This window comes from Cinclus cinclus, chromosome 26 (assembly GCF_963662255.1).
Source record: "Cinclus cinclus chromosome 26, bCinCin1.1, whole genome shotgun sequence".
NCBI classification, from domain to species: domain Eukaryota; kingdom Metazoa; phylum Chordata; class Aves; order Passeriformes; family Cinclidae; genus Cinclus; species Cinclus cinclus.
Genome location: NC_085071.1, coordinates 5854276 through 5867895, shown reverse-complemented (window position 1 = coordinate 5867895; position 13620 = coordinate 5854276). Strand labels below are relative to the sequence as shown.

The following is a 13620-nucleotide window of genomic DNA, read 5'->3' as shown; positions in this document are numbered from 1 at the left end:
AGGTAGGATCCCAAAATCCCATCTCTTCCCTCTGCTGCCTTGGCAAAGCCATCACCCACTGAAAGCTGGATGCAAGAGACCCCCTCCTGCTCCTCCCTGCTCTCCAGGGTGGGGTTTAATTAACTCTGGGAGGCGAGATCCTGGATAAACAGCCTGGCTGTGCCAGCAGTGGCAGGTCCTGGCTTGCCACATTCCTGTGCCGTGCCCCAGCCAGCTCAGCTGTGGTGACAGCAGTGTCACCACCACAGTGTCCAGCCGAGCACAGACATGTCACCAGGTGTCCCCACCCTCAGCCAGCTGCACCTGCACCCACCCAAAGTGAAAGCGACCTTTTGGTCATGTCAAGTTTGATGCTTTTTTCCCCCTTGGGTTTCATTTTGGGGGAAGCGCTCCGGATTCTTGTAGAAATCCCTCCTGGGATTGCTCTGCTGTTGAGCACAGCTTGGAAGGAATGCAGGGTTGATCCTGCTCTCATCTTCCTCACGGGGACAAAGTGTCCTCAGCAAAGCAGAGCACCCTGGCACGATACAGCTGAGATTCTATGCTGGAGGAAATGCCCACAGCAGCTGTGGCTGCCCCATCCCTGGAAGAACTCAAGGACAGGTTGGATGAGCAACCTGGCAGAGTGGAAGGTGTCCCTGCCCCTTCTCACCCAAACCGCTCCATGATTCCATGACTGGGGAGGCACCAGGATCCTTCACTCCTGAGCAGAAAACCCAAAAATCCCTGCCAGCTGACCCAGAGCTGAGTTTTAATGCTGTGCCTCGTAGGTGAAATATGGCAACGTTAAGAGTTTGTCCAAAAACAACCCCGTGAATCAAAGAGGGTCCCAGCTCAGAACTGCCAACACCAAGCCACGCTTTGAAACCCAAGTTCAAAATCCACTGTGTAAAAGATAAACAAAAGCCAGGCTTAAACTTGCTTAGCTAGGAGGCCAAACTACCCCAGCACAGATGTCTTCCCCAAAACACCCAAGAATTTGATTCCATCAGCTCTGTGACCCAGGCTGATGGGTTCTCTTTGGCCAGACAGGACCAGCCCATGCCTGGGGCTTTCTGGAACCTCTGCTCCCAACCAGCAAACCTCACCTCTGCTTCTGCAGCATGTAAAAGTGGATGAGCCACTTGCACTGAGCAGCAAAAGCTTTCTCCCATTAGTTTCACCATTTTTGGGGTGAAGAGTTCTCACTCGGGGCATTCCAGCTGATCAGGGGTTGCTGATGATGGAGACAAAATGCAGAAACCCCCTCTGCCTTCACGTGAGTGACCCCCCTGTCTCATCTGTACCTGGGGAATCATTTCCCCTGGGGAATTCTGCTGTTTGCCAAACTGAATCCACAGAGCTGTTATGTTTAGAAACATCTCAACTGTAGCTCATTTGATTCCAGTCATTAAAATTTAATATTAGCGTAAGCTTTGAAGAAACCTGAGCTGACAGCAGAGACAGTGGAGGGGGAAGAAGTGCCCCAGCCTGGAAACTCCTACGAGCAGCTCTTGCTGCTGGTGCCTGGCACTTGTCCCTTGTGCTGAAAAGCCCAACTTGGCTGTGTGAAGCTCAGCACAAAGATTCTCCCGACTTTTAGCACCTTTTTACACAAAACAGAGGCTCCTCAGAGAGGCAGCAATGGAACTAGAACCCCTTGGTTTAAACTCCTGCTGGAGATCAGGAGTTAAAGATGAGGTTCCTCTGCTCTGACAGCTTAACATGAGATAAACCCAAGTTGTTTCTGCTGTGGCACAGCTGGATCCAAAGCAATCCATCGGGATGTCCATATAAGCACAGGCTCCAAACCACAGAAATGCCTTTCAGCTGCACTTGATCTCACCAGAAAACTCAGGGCTGAATTCAATGACCCCCTTAAAGTCTCCTCCTGATGGGATTTCTTACAATCCTACAACCAACCAGTCCCTGCCTGGTTTTCCCACACTCCCTGAACTCCAGCTCCACCCCGGATCATTGTCCTGGTTCCTGATGGCTGTGGGAGCTGGTGAGGACCCGTCCCCAAAATCCCATGAAGCAAAACCCCTCCTGCAAACAAAGCTTTCCCCTGAGCATGATCCAACAGCTGCTTCCCAGCCTCCTGCCTCGAGGAACCCGGCCAGGAGGAAAACTTACAGCAGGAGAGGACTCATCCATCCCAAAGCCAGGATTAGTCCCTCTGTGACCTGGGAAAGGGGCTGGGGAGGGAGAGAGGAAATGCTCAAATGGCAGTTTTCCAAAAGTTAAGGAGGTTGTGGCCTTTAGGGGAAAGAAAAGGGAAAAGAAAAATACATGGGAAGCTTCAAACATGAGCTGTTTCCAAAGTCATCCGTTCCCAGCCTCCACCAGAGCCTTCAATGTATCTTTTTTTATTAAAATTGGGACACAATGAGTCCAGAAGTGCCCACCTTTGTCAGGGCTCCATTGGCAACTTGCCTCGAGCCCCCGGGGCCATGCCTAATTTGCATCTCATTTACACAGATGTTCATTAAAATTAATGCCTTAAGACATAATATCTGCCTGCATTTGAGCCTTCTGGACAGACAGAGCCCCGGTCACCCCATCCATCACCCCATCCATCACCCCATCCTCCCCCTAAGCACTGCCAGCACCAGGAGCTCCTCTGCTCCACCAGGACACTCCAGGCATGCCCCTGGTCTGCAATCCAAGGAGGGCAAGAGTTGTGATGTTGTCTTAGGGAGGGAATTTATTGGGAAATAAAAGCCTGGCACAACCAAGAGAAGCCCCTCGAGCTCCCTGCAGAGCAGGGTTTTTCCACAGCTCTCCTTCCAGTCCCTGCTGATGCCCTTCCATATGCAGATCAGGATCTGGGATTGTATTCCCCTTAGACAGGACCAGAAGGTGAAGCTTTGCCAAGATCAGCTCTGCAGCCTTTAGGATTTGTGCAAAAATCCCTCGGGATGCACCGAGCACGGGAGGAATGGAGGGAAGGAGGAATGAAGGAATTCTGCTGGTGCCACGATTGCTCCATCCTCCACTTGTGCTTCTCCCCCCATTCCATTCCCAGTCATTACACAGCAAAAATACCCTTCCCACCACTGCTGCAGCTTTCACTTTCCCACCCACAAAGGCCCCAAATGGCCTCATGACTCTTGGTAAGGACACCTGAGACCCCAAACCCCCTTGGTTCAGGTCACCCATGCATTGAAGGGTCACCCTCAAGGTCACTGAGTTGTGCACCACATGCAAACCCCACGGTGAGGTTAAGCTGCTCCTGCCCAGTCTGGGTTTTGTCATCGTTCCTAATGAGAGCTGCTCAGCCAGGAATAATCCCTGTTCTGCAGGAAAGGTTTGCTGATTTTAAGGACTAAAATCTCCTTTTTGGATATATTTTTTCCAAGTGACTCTGGGGTTTTTAATGACGAATTTAAATCCTTCTCATCGACATCAGCTCAAAGCAAACTGCCCAACACAAGCAACACCATCAGGTGAGGTTGAATTTGTCCCATAAATACACTTCAGCTCTTTTTTTTTTTTTTTTTTTTGGGTAGGCAAACCCCAAACCAGAAACACCTTGTCCTGGTGAAGGTTTCAAAGAGCTGCTCAAGCGGTGGAACGGGATCAATTAGCCATGAGATGAAAAGTAAATGGTTGTAAAACTGCCTCTCTCTCCCACCCCCCCATTAACACCAGGAAACGAGCAGCCAGATGTAAATCAGCCCAATCATCAGCTCCTGAGCACATCAGGAATAGAAGTTTCACGGCAAGAGAATTTCTAAGCCATATTAATATAATTAATGTAGTGTAACAGCACCATAATACTGTACAGAATTATATCAAACACACTCCAACTCTTCCCTCTCTCAAGTCTTGATGGTCTCCATCAGCTCCTTGCTGGAAATGTGAGCATCCACATAAAACTTCACCTTGGTTTTATTTCCTGGGCGCACTCCTTGTCCCACAGTTTATCTGTGGCTCTTTTTGTGCCCAAGCATCTCAAAACGGACGTAATTTGTGACCCAGGTGGAGTGAACAACAAACAGGAGCAGTGGGCCAGGCATGGCCGGACCTACAGGAGGATCTGATCTGGACTAGACTCTCAAATGGTGCAAATTCACAGCTCAGGTGGACTCCAAACCCCTCCCTTCCTCCCCCAAAATCTAAATGCCACCCACCTCTACCAGCCCACGAGGTGCTGGCATGCCAACACCACCCATCACCAGCAAAACAGGGATTTTCCTGCCAATCCCAGAATCTTTCCACACCTTTTCACCACAGACTATCAAGTCCACCAGCAGGATTTTACATCCTCCAGAGCAAGGACATCTCAGTACAAACCCACTCACAACCACAACAAACAACGAAGACGCCGCGGCTCGAAGCCCACAAAAAACCCGCAACGCCAAGAAACCACTTAAAAAAAAAAAACCCAAGACATAAAAACAAAAATAAAAAACACCAACCCCAAACCGTTACAGAATCAAACTTACCTTGAAGTCTGCCAGCTGCTGGTTGATGGTTTCCACCTCTGTCCCCACCACCCACTGCAAGGCTTCGTTCTCCTCGGCTGCTGTGGTCATATGGCTCAGCTCCTTCAGGCGGCTGTAGAAATCCTCGACGCGCGACAGCGTCGTCTCCACCTGCTCCTGCCGGTTCCTCCCTCTCTCTGTCAGCTTGCAGCACTGCTTGTTCAGAGTCTCCAGCTCCCGTTTCAACCCCAGTAAGTCGGGGCTGCCCTCGTCCTCCAGCATTTTCTTGCACTCGCTCTCGGAGGACTCGATGTCGCGTTTCAGCCGCTGCAGCTTGCCCAGGAAGGCGCGCACGTCCTCGGCCTGGGACTGGAGGCTGTCGGAGTCTCTCCCGATGGGGCCCATGCTGTCCAGCTCATCATCCAGATCTGCCAGCTGGGAGAACATCTCCCTGACCCTGCTGCTGAACTGGCCGATGCCTTCCAGCTTGTTTTCCATGAGAGAGCAGCAGTCGTTGACTTTCTGCTTCACGGCTTTGAAGTCCTGCTGAGCCACCTCAGCCTGGCTTAAGAGCTGGGAGCAGTCGGATCCAGATGGAGCATCTTCTACCAAACCTTGAGTGAGGTTTTTCAGATAATCCACTTGTGGCTCCAGGGCCTGCAGCACCTCCTGCTGTGCCCTGAGTTTTTCCAAATTCTTGTTGCTACAGGCTTGTGGCCCCAGGGCATCGTAGATCTCCAGCTGGTGCTTCGCCCCTTCCAGCTTCTTCTCGATGTTCTTGAAGCTCTCTTGGAACTCCTTGAGCCTCTGGGACATTTCTTCAATGGACCCAGTCTTGGTTTGCAGCTCTTCTGTGATGGCATCCATCTTCTGGTTGATGCTGGCCTTCTCATCCCGGATGTCATCCTCGTCTGTTTGGGAAGCGTCGGTCAGGATGTCAGCAGCACTGTTGAGCATCTCCAGCAGGGACCGGCGCTTCTCCACGTCACTCAGCATGGCCTTGGACCTCAGAAGAGTGGCCTCCAGCTGCACTGGATCCAGGGTGACCTCCAGCTCTGCCATCCTCGCCTTGCAGTCCTCCACCCAGGGCAGGAGATCGTCTGTGTGCCGCTGGTACTTCTGAGCTTTCTGCAAGCAGTCCTTGAGCTTGGAGTGTCTGTCAGCAGCCTGCTTGCTGAGCTCCTCCCAATGTGTTTTCAGGCTGACCAGCTGGTTCTGCAGAGTGGTCTTCTCCTCCCCAGGCTGGACTGAAAGCAGCAAAGATTCTCCCTCGGCCACAATCATCTCGTAGGAGCCGCTGTGTTGGTTGAGGCTCTTCTGGAACTCTTCTTGCTCCTGGATTTGGCTCTGCAGCCTCTCCAGTTTAGCAGAAATCGGTTGGCTCTGGGCTTGCTGGCACCTTTTGTCATCCAGCCAGGTCCTGAGTTCATCAAACATGTGCTGGAACTGCTGGGAGCTCGCGAGCGCAGTCTGCAGTCGGTTCATCCGGTCGGCTGCAGTGGCAATGAGATTAGAAAGTGACAATTAAGCTCAAAATCAAATAAGCAAAGTGCAATTATTTAAAATCATCTCAGAGGCACCAACTGTGTTTTGATTAACAGGAAGGAGCTTTCCATTGCATCACCAGCCCCTTTTTGCTTACTGATTCATAAATTTCTGAAGTAGTAAGAGGCAGTGGTAATGTAGAAGTCTCAGATCTCCTGACCAGTCTCTAAATGTAACCTCTCAGAAACCAGAAGATGTATCTCAAGATCAGAGGGTGACCACTGGGGTTTCTTCATGCCACAATCTGAATTTAGGAACCTGTTTGGTTTTTTTCCAAGCACATGGCACCCTGCTTGGTGAAGAGCCATGTCAGTGGGGCTAAACACCTCTGCCCCCTCCCCAGGCTCAGGTATTTCTGGAGCTGAAACTCTCCCATGCTTGATCCCACATAAAACACCCATGAAGAGCCCAAAAAAGTGATAAATTGTGCTTCCCCTATTATTTTTATAAACCCAGTGTTGGGAGAGCCCTTTGGCAAAGAGCAGGGCTGGAGGAGCTCGACATCCCAACATCTCTTAAGCAACTCCTCCTCTGTCTCACCTGCCAGATCTTCCAGCCCTTTGAGGGGAAGTGCCACTGTCTCCAGACGTTTCCTCAACTCATCTTTGAGGTACTGCTCCCCAATCAGGATGGAGAGGTCATCACAGAGGGTCTGAGCCTCTGAGATCTCCTCTTCCAGCTGCTCCAGATCCGAGCGGATCTCGCTGGTCTCCTCCAGCTGCTGTTTGACAGCATCAGGCTGGGTGCTGATGGCAGACTGGCTGCTCAGGCGCTGCCCAACAGCCTTCACCTTCTCTGAGAGGCCCTGGAGAAGCTCCTGGTACTGGGTGCTCTTTACTATGGCTTGGTCAATCTGGCTGGAGCGGGAGTTGAGGCGCTCCGTGAGCTCAGACCATTTCTGGTTGACCCCTTGGAGCTCATCCTGCACCTGGCTGGTGGATGGAGAAACATCTCCAGGGCCAGTCAGGATGCTCTGAGCTGCCTGGTTGAGCTGCTCGTGCTGTTGTCGGCGAGCTTCGAATTCCTTCAGCATAAACTGGAACAGAAATAACATAAAAATGTTTGCATAAAACTGACAGCTCCGAGTACACACAGTCAAAACAAACCAGACCTCCAGGGGCTTTATCCAGCCCATGGAATCAGCAGGAACAGGAACTGGGGTGAGACAGCAGTTGGGCTGAGTAGCCCAGAATTTACTGTGACCTTGGAAGTTTAAAAGCTGGGAGGGGTCTGCAGCTCCAGGACTTTGCTCTCTCTTACTTGTCTTGTAATGTAGCATAAACCACATAGATGAGATGAAAATTTAATTATCTCCACTGGGGCTTTCCTGCTCCATGATGTGGCTGGTTCTAGCCATGTTAGGATTTGGAAGCAGAAGGAATGGAAGGGCCAGGCTGGCAGGTAGAGGGGCAGCATTAGCAAGTCCTGCAGAGCATCAGCACAGGCCTTGTTTAAAGCAATTTCATTCTCCAAGAAGGGCCAAGTGATTCACCAGTGAGTCAATGCAGTGAGGGAAGGGAGCTGAGCACTGCACCCTTTTCAAGTTACTCACAGCAGTTTGGGCTCAGCAGGGTTTGGAAGAGGAGCCATGAGACCTCAGAACACTCACTGCACACCAGAGTGCTCACAACCTTCCACCTCCCTCCTGGACCAGACACTCTCCTCCTTGCTGCACCCACCACGAAGGCACAAACCCCTCTCACCTGCACCTGCTGCTTCTGAGCGTTCAGCATGTTGGGGTCGATGGAGAGGGGGCCCAGCACGCTCATCATCAGCTCCTTCTCCATCAGCCAAGGCCTCAGCTGGGCCTCAGCAGTCTGGAATGTGGCCAGCTGGGTTGCTGACTCCTCCAGCTTCTGCTGCCGTGCTGCCGTGGCTTGGCTGGCCCTCTCCCACCTGCAGTCTGAAGCACCAAACCTCTGTTGGCTGTGGTCAAGCTCCTGGCCAGCCCCCACCTCCATCACCAAGGTTATTTTCCCCTCCCTGTGTTTTTCCCAGTGGGAAATATCTCTGTTTTTCAATAAAACCAGCATGGCTCTATCCACTCTCCTCTAATAAGCCATTACTCAAATCTAGTGGCTACAAAGAACTTGAAATCTCTGGAAGCTCCGAGGAGAAAACCTTGCAAGCAGGATTTCTGTGCTCTAGTCACTACTTCCATGAGCTGGGCTGAGCCATCTCACATCCCTGGCCCCATAAATGAGGATACTCTAATGCGTGCCCATCCTTACACAGCACACTCAGATCTCCTGGAGGGAGTCAACACGTCCCTGCTACTTCAAAGAAGGGAATCTCTGGGCTTCTTTTTGAACACACTGCCTTGTTAAGTCAACACTTAATTACCTAGGATAGCCTCACTAATGACTAGAATTTTATATCAAGCAATGAAGCTTTTAATCAAAATAATCAACCTGTGCCACTAACACATTATCCCCCTCTTTGTTTTTTTTTTGTTTGTTTGTTTGTTTTGTTTTTTTGGTTTTTTGCTTTTTTTTTTTTTAAGGAGGCAATCCTTTAAAATCCACATCCATCATAGAGATTCCATTCATCACGACAGTGCTCATCTCAGGAACATCTACCACACCAGACAGCTCAGAGATAGGTTTGCTGTTTACTGAATTTTAATTAGAAGTGACTCTGCTCTAGCATGACTTTGGGATCACCCCACACTTCTGAACCACATCTAAAGTGATGTTTGGAGACAGAAGCCTCATTAATGCTCCAGGCACTTACTCAGGTCATCCTGCATCTTCTTCCAGTTCGCTGCTTCTGGGGAATCTGGATATTTCTCCAGCAAGCCAGAAAGTGCTTCCTTTACCTTCTGGATCTTCCCAGAATTCTGTTCCAATTCAGCCAGAAATGCCTGGAAAATAAGGATTTGAACTTTCTTAGATGCAGGGCGAAAGAATCACTGAGCAGGAACGAAGCAGCAGCTACAAGCTGAAGCTGGATAATTTGTGTTCTTTGCTCTTTAATTAAATCAATTTTTTAACAATATTGTGAGCTGACTTGGCTGCAGAGTAAGGGAAAGGCTGGGAATTGCTTTCCAGGAGAAAGCAGCAAGGGCTCCAAATAATCTCTTTTTCCCTCAGCCTGACATCAACAGGTCTAAAAGCAAAGGGGAATTTTGAGCTGCTGCTCCACGGATCTGCCTGGAATTCCTGATCTGGGCAAACTCAGGGCAAACCCTTGTGACCAATTCTGTGCAATCAGGCACATCTCTGGGATCATCTGGGGGATGCATGGCAGAGGGGTGGAACTGGACAATCTTTAAGAGCCATTTTATGATCCCAGAAAGTCGGGAAGAGAAGTCACCTTGTTGTGCTCAGCCTGGGCTCTCATCGTCTCCGTCTTGGTGGGTGAGGAGGAGGCATCCAGCTCGGACAGAGTCCTTTCCTTGGACTCTAGCCACTTGAGCATGGAGCTGGCCTCCTCCTGCACCTCCTGCATCCTGTCCAGCATGGCTGAGAGCTGCTGCTGGCGCTCCTGCAGCGCCGTGCCCAGCTCCTGGTACCGCCGGCTCACGTCTGACACGTCACACTGGATCTCCGTCAGATCTGCGCCCAAAAAACCAGCCTGGGGTCAGCACCACTGCCCCCCATTCTCCACCTCAGACTGTCAGGTTCTCACCCAGCCCCAGGCAGGCACAGACAGCTGAAGATGAGGAGCTCTAAGGGGCTGTGCTCTGTCCATCATCCTCACCTCTCCTGCCACGGGGGAATTTTCCACTTGTCCCCCCCTGTGCCCTTTGACAGTTCACAAACAAAGCTCTCAGACTGTGAGCTTGATGCAAACTGAGCCCCCTTTCCATAAAGCCTCTGCTAATACAAGGTTGAATAATTTGGCACCAAGATATGAAGCCATTTTTATGCACCTATTATCTTGTTGAACTGGTGAACTAACAGCAGATAACGGGCAATAATTAAAATTGCTCTTCAAACTGGAGGGTTGGATGCCATTGTAATCCCACAGAACCAATAAATTTAATTGCAGGCCTTAAAATGATCTCCCATTTATCAGCTCCTAACACCACCTGAGGAGGTGTCAGGGTGCTGTCACTCCCCAAGGCTGCCCCTCTGTCCTTCAGCCCAACCTCCACCCTCCACGGCTGCAGCTGAGAATTCCCAACCCATTGCCAAGCTCATTTCCCTTCTGCTGGGGATGCTGATGGTGTCACACTGAGGTTTGTATTCCCCGGGAATGGAAATACATGGATAAAAAAGGGACAGGGGGATGCCTCAGTGGTGTTGACAGTGAGCTCACCTTTGCATGTGTGGTATCCGTTCACGCTGCCTCCTGAGCCTCCTGGAGCAGGCACAGTGGCACCTGGGCAGAGGGGACAGGGACAAGAGGGACAAGAGGGAGAAGACAGAAGTGTTAGGGATGCAAACACCAAGTGATGAATGGCTGCTGCATGACAGGGACCACCAAGAACCAACCACCTGCCCAGCACTGGGCATTCATTTGGTTTTGAGTCCCTTTATCTCTCCTCCTCCTGCTCCCCTCACTTTCCTGGAGCTGCTCCTGCCTTTCTGGAGCTTCTGAAGCTTCTGGAGCTGGGCAGCTCTGCCAGCAACCCAACATCACCCAGAGAGCAGGGATAACGTGGCTCCTGCATGGGCTGCAATCCTGGGGACCACAGATGTCTTGCCATGACTGGGAAGTTGCTACCCTGAGCATGATTTTGTGAATTATACCCAATAAAAGTGCCGAATGCCTTCCCTGAAGGGATTCATTCCCCTGTATCCTCTTTTTTTTTTATGGGATGAAATTACTCAAACCAGCCCTGTGTTCATGCTTTCTTTGCCCAGAGATGCAGGATGCACAGTGTCCCTTCTCTGCACACCAGGTGCCACAGCCAAAGGGAGATTCACATTTTCAGGCAAGTCTCTCTTTTCCAGCCACATAGTTTAAAGCTTTCATAGACATAAAGGGCTGCACCTTTGGTCACCCACAAGCCTCTCCTGATGGTTTCCCAAAGAACTGCTCATGCACTTAATCCTAACAAACATATCCAGACCATAAATTCCTGTAAATTCCCATCAGTGATGAGAGTCCAGGGACTTGTTCTCACAGGCTGGAAGACATCTTAGAGCTGGTTTCCAAATGAACCAGACATAATCTCATTGCTTCACAGACTTGAAGCCAAAAGGGAGACCAGTAAATCACATCTGACTATCACAGCCCCAAATGTCATCCAGATATGAAACCCAAATGCTGGAGGTTGATTAAAACACTCCAACCCTCAGGAGGCTGAAGAACATCACCAGGAGAGAGCAGGAGCCACTTCCATGAGCTCAGAGAGGGATACGTGTCCCCACAGCAAACACAGGGAAATTCAGAGTTCGTTAAGCTACAATTAATTAAGATAAATTAAGATGATGCATTAAAGTAATGAGTGCCAACAACTCAACCACTGGGCTGAGCCCCATGATACTCAGATCACCACAGGCCCTCTGAATTTGGTTAAAAGGGGGAAATAACCCCATTTTTTGCTCAGAGAAGATGCAGTGGTGACAGCAGAGTTGTCCTCAGGAGCGCTGGCCACAACTCACCTGCCTTGGGTGGGGTGTTGGGAGCTGTGATCTCCACAATCAGGTTCTCCAGGAGGGTCCCTCTGCGGCCAATCTCCTCCACCTGGGGCCCCTTCCCCCTCCATTCCTCCAGGAGATCCTGCTCAAAAGCAAAGTTTGGGATTGGAGGCCACACTAACCCAGCCACAGCCCTTCCTTCCTCGCCTGTCCCCTCTGTGGGGACACCAGGACACAGCACCCAGGGAACCAGCTCATGGCTGCATCAGGGAAGTGGGTGTGCCACATCTATTTTTGCCAGGGGGGAATCAAACAGCAAAAAGCTCTTCCCAACTAATGGGTCTGTTGAAGGAAACCTTCTCCCTCCCACCATTCTGGGGACATCCCTTCTCCTCCTCCTCCCTGCAGAGCCCAGCCTGGCTGAGCCCAATCCTGCTGCCGTGGGGTGTGAGGGCTGTGGGTGACTCAGCAGAGCTGTTCTGCCTCTGAGCCAAACCCCAGCACATCCTAATTTATCACATCCCTGTGCTGTGGGGGCTCGGGTGACAGGAGGCCACCTTCCACATCTACCACGGGAAACACTTGGAAAAAAATGAGTGTGCTCGGGTCTCCCACTCCCAAATCCCACCCAGAGCAGGCACAGGGAGTGACAGGAAACCAAGCAGTAACCAAGGGAATTCTCACACTGCTCCCTGCTCTGCAAGCCACTGGATGCACACTGAGGATTCCTGAGACAATAAACCACCTCCCAGGCCTCTGCTTCCTGGGGTTTGTTTCACATTCCAGCATTTCAAGGCTTTCCCAGTTTGATTCCAGCTCCCTTGGCCCACCTGGATCTGCTGCCTGCGTTGCTGCAGCTCCTGGGTGCCCAGGGAGGTCTCAGCAGGTGGAATTTTGCCTTCACTCTCCCTCAGCCACTTCCTCACGGCGCCAACCAGATTCCGAAATTCATCCAGTTGCTCCTGGCAGGATGATGCATCCTTTTCTCTGGGAGTGAAAAGGTTTCAGAGTCAGAGCTCGTGCTCTGCATTGCAATTACCCCCTCCTGAATGTAGCATGGTTGTGTCTCTAGGAGCCCTTTTTTAAATTATTATTATTATTAGATGTTGCCTGGGAACAGCACAAAATGGGGTGCACCCCATGCCAGCCCCTCACTGCTGCTGACCCCCTCAAATCCTGGCTGGTTGCACTTTTGGGCACCCCAGTGGTGGCCAATAGCCATGGGATCACCACTGCCAACCTGGCCAGGCTCTTTGTCCTGGGGTAAGTGACACTTTTTGGGAAGACAGAGCTCATTCATGCTATGTCCCCCCAGTCACCTGCACCCTGAGAGAGCCCAGGCTGTGCTGCCCCTCCTCCCTGGCCACAGCTCCAACCATTCAGCCCATCCTGGAGGAACAAGGCAGCCCCTGGATGGGAGTCACAGGCCCCTATGGCTCATCCTTGCTGCGAGCAGCCTGCACAGGGCCAAATTTCTGGGGATTTTTGGGAGTTCCATCTGCTTTTCCCCCACCACCTTGCCAGCATTCCACAGGGATTTTGGAAGTACACCCCAGAGAGGTGTGACTCCTGGGGATGCTGCTGCTCTGACCCTGCTCAAGCTCCCTTTTATCCCCATTCCAGGGCACTCCAGGCTGCTCTGGGATGGAGCTGTGGCAGCCCACACGCCGGGAGCTGGGAAAAGCAGAACGCCAGCTCCTGCTGCAGCACCAGGAATTTTTCACAACGCCCCCAGCCAAGGCTTTTTTTAAAGCGTCAGCTGGAGCAGAGCTGCCTCAGGATCCTGGTGTGGGAGGAGGGCAGCAGGAAGAGCTGGCTCCTCTCCTTGGAATGGAGATCTCCACAGGGTCTGGCTCACACCATGAAGCCACCCCCAAGCTCCCCTCCCTGGGACTCACCTGTCTTTTGTCACCTTTTGTAGCTGCAGGAAATCTTTCTTCAGGCTCTGCAGCTTCTCCTGCTGCTGGAAGGTGCTGGGGGTGAAGCCACAGGAGCTCAGCTCCTCAGCCAGGTGCTCCAGGGTGGCCAGGTCCTCCTGGTGCTGCCTCATCTCTGAATTCAGCTCCTGCCAAGAGAAAAGGGTGATGCTGACCATGCTGCCCAGCAGCAAAGGGGATGAACTGGGCAGTCCCACA

At 51.4% G+C, this 13620-nt stretch overlaps 1 protein-coding gene across 1 annotated transcript in view; it reads right to left on the bottom strand.

Moving 5' to 3' along the window:
* Positions 1-13620, bottom strand: part of MACF1 (microtubule actin crosslinking factor 1) — a 135701-nt gene that overhangs the window by 47107 nt on the left and 74974 nt on the right. The window contains exons 44-52 of the mRNA XM_062509220.1: positions 13384-13550; positions 12316-12472; positions 11510-11627; positions 10218-10280; positions 9270-9511; positions 8688-8817; positions 7658-7857; positions 6495-6990; positions 4431-5902 (exon numbers count right to left, since the gene is read on the bottom strand). Of these exons, the coding sequence (XP_062365204.1) occupies positions 4431-5902; positions 6495-6990; positions 7658-7857; positions 8688-8817; positions 9270-9511; positions 10218-10280; positions 11510-11627; positions 12316-12472; positions 13384-13550 (3045 nt within the window). The remainder of the gene's footprint in view (positions 1-4430; positions 5903-6494; positions 6991-7657; positions 7858-8687; positions 8818-9269; positions 9512-10217; positions 10281-11509; positions 11628-12315; positions 12473-13383; positions 13551-13620) is intronic.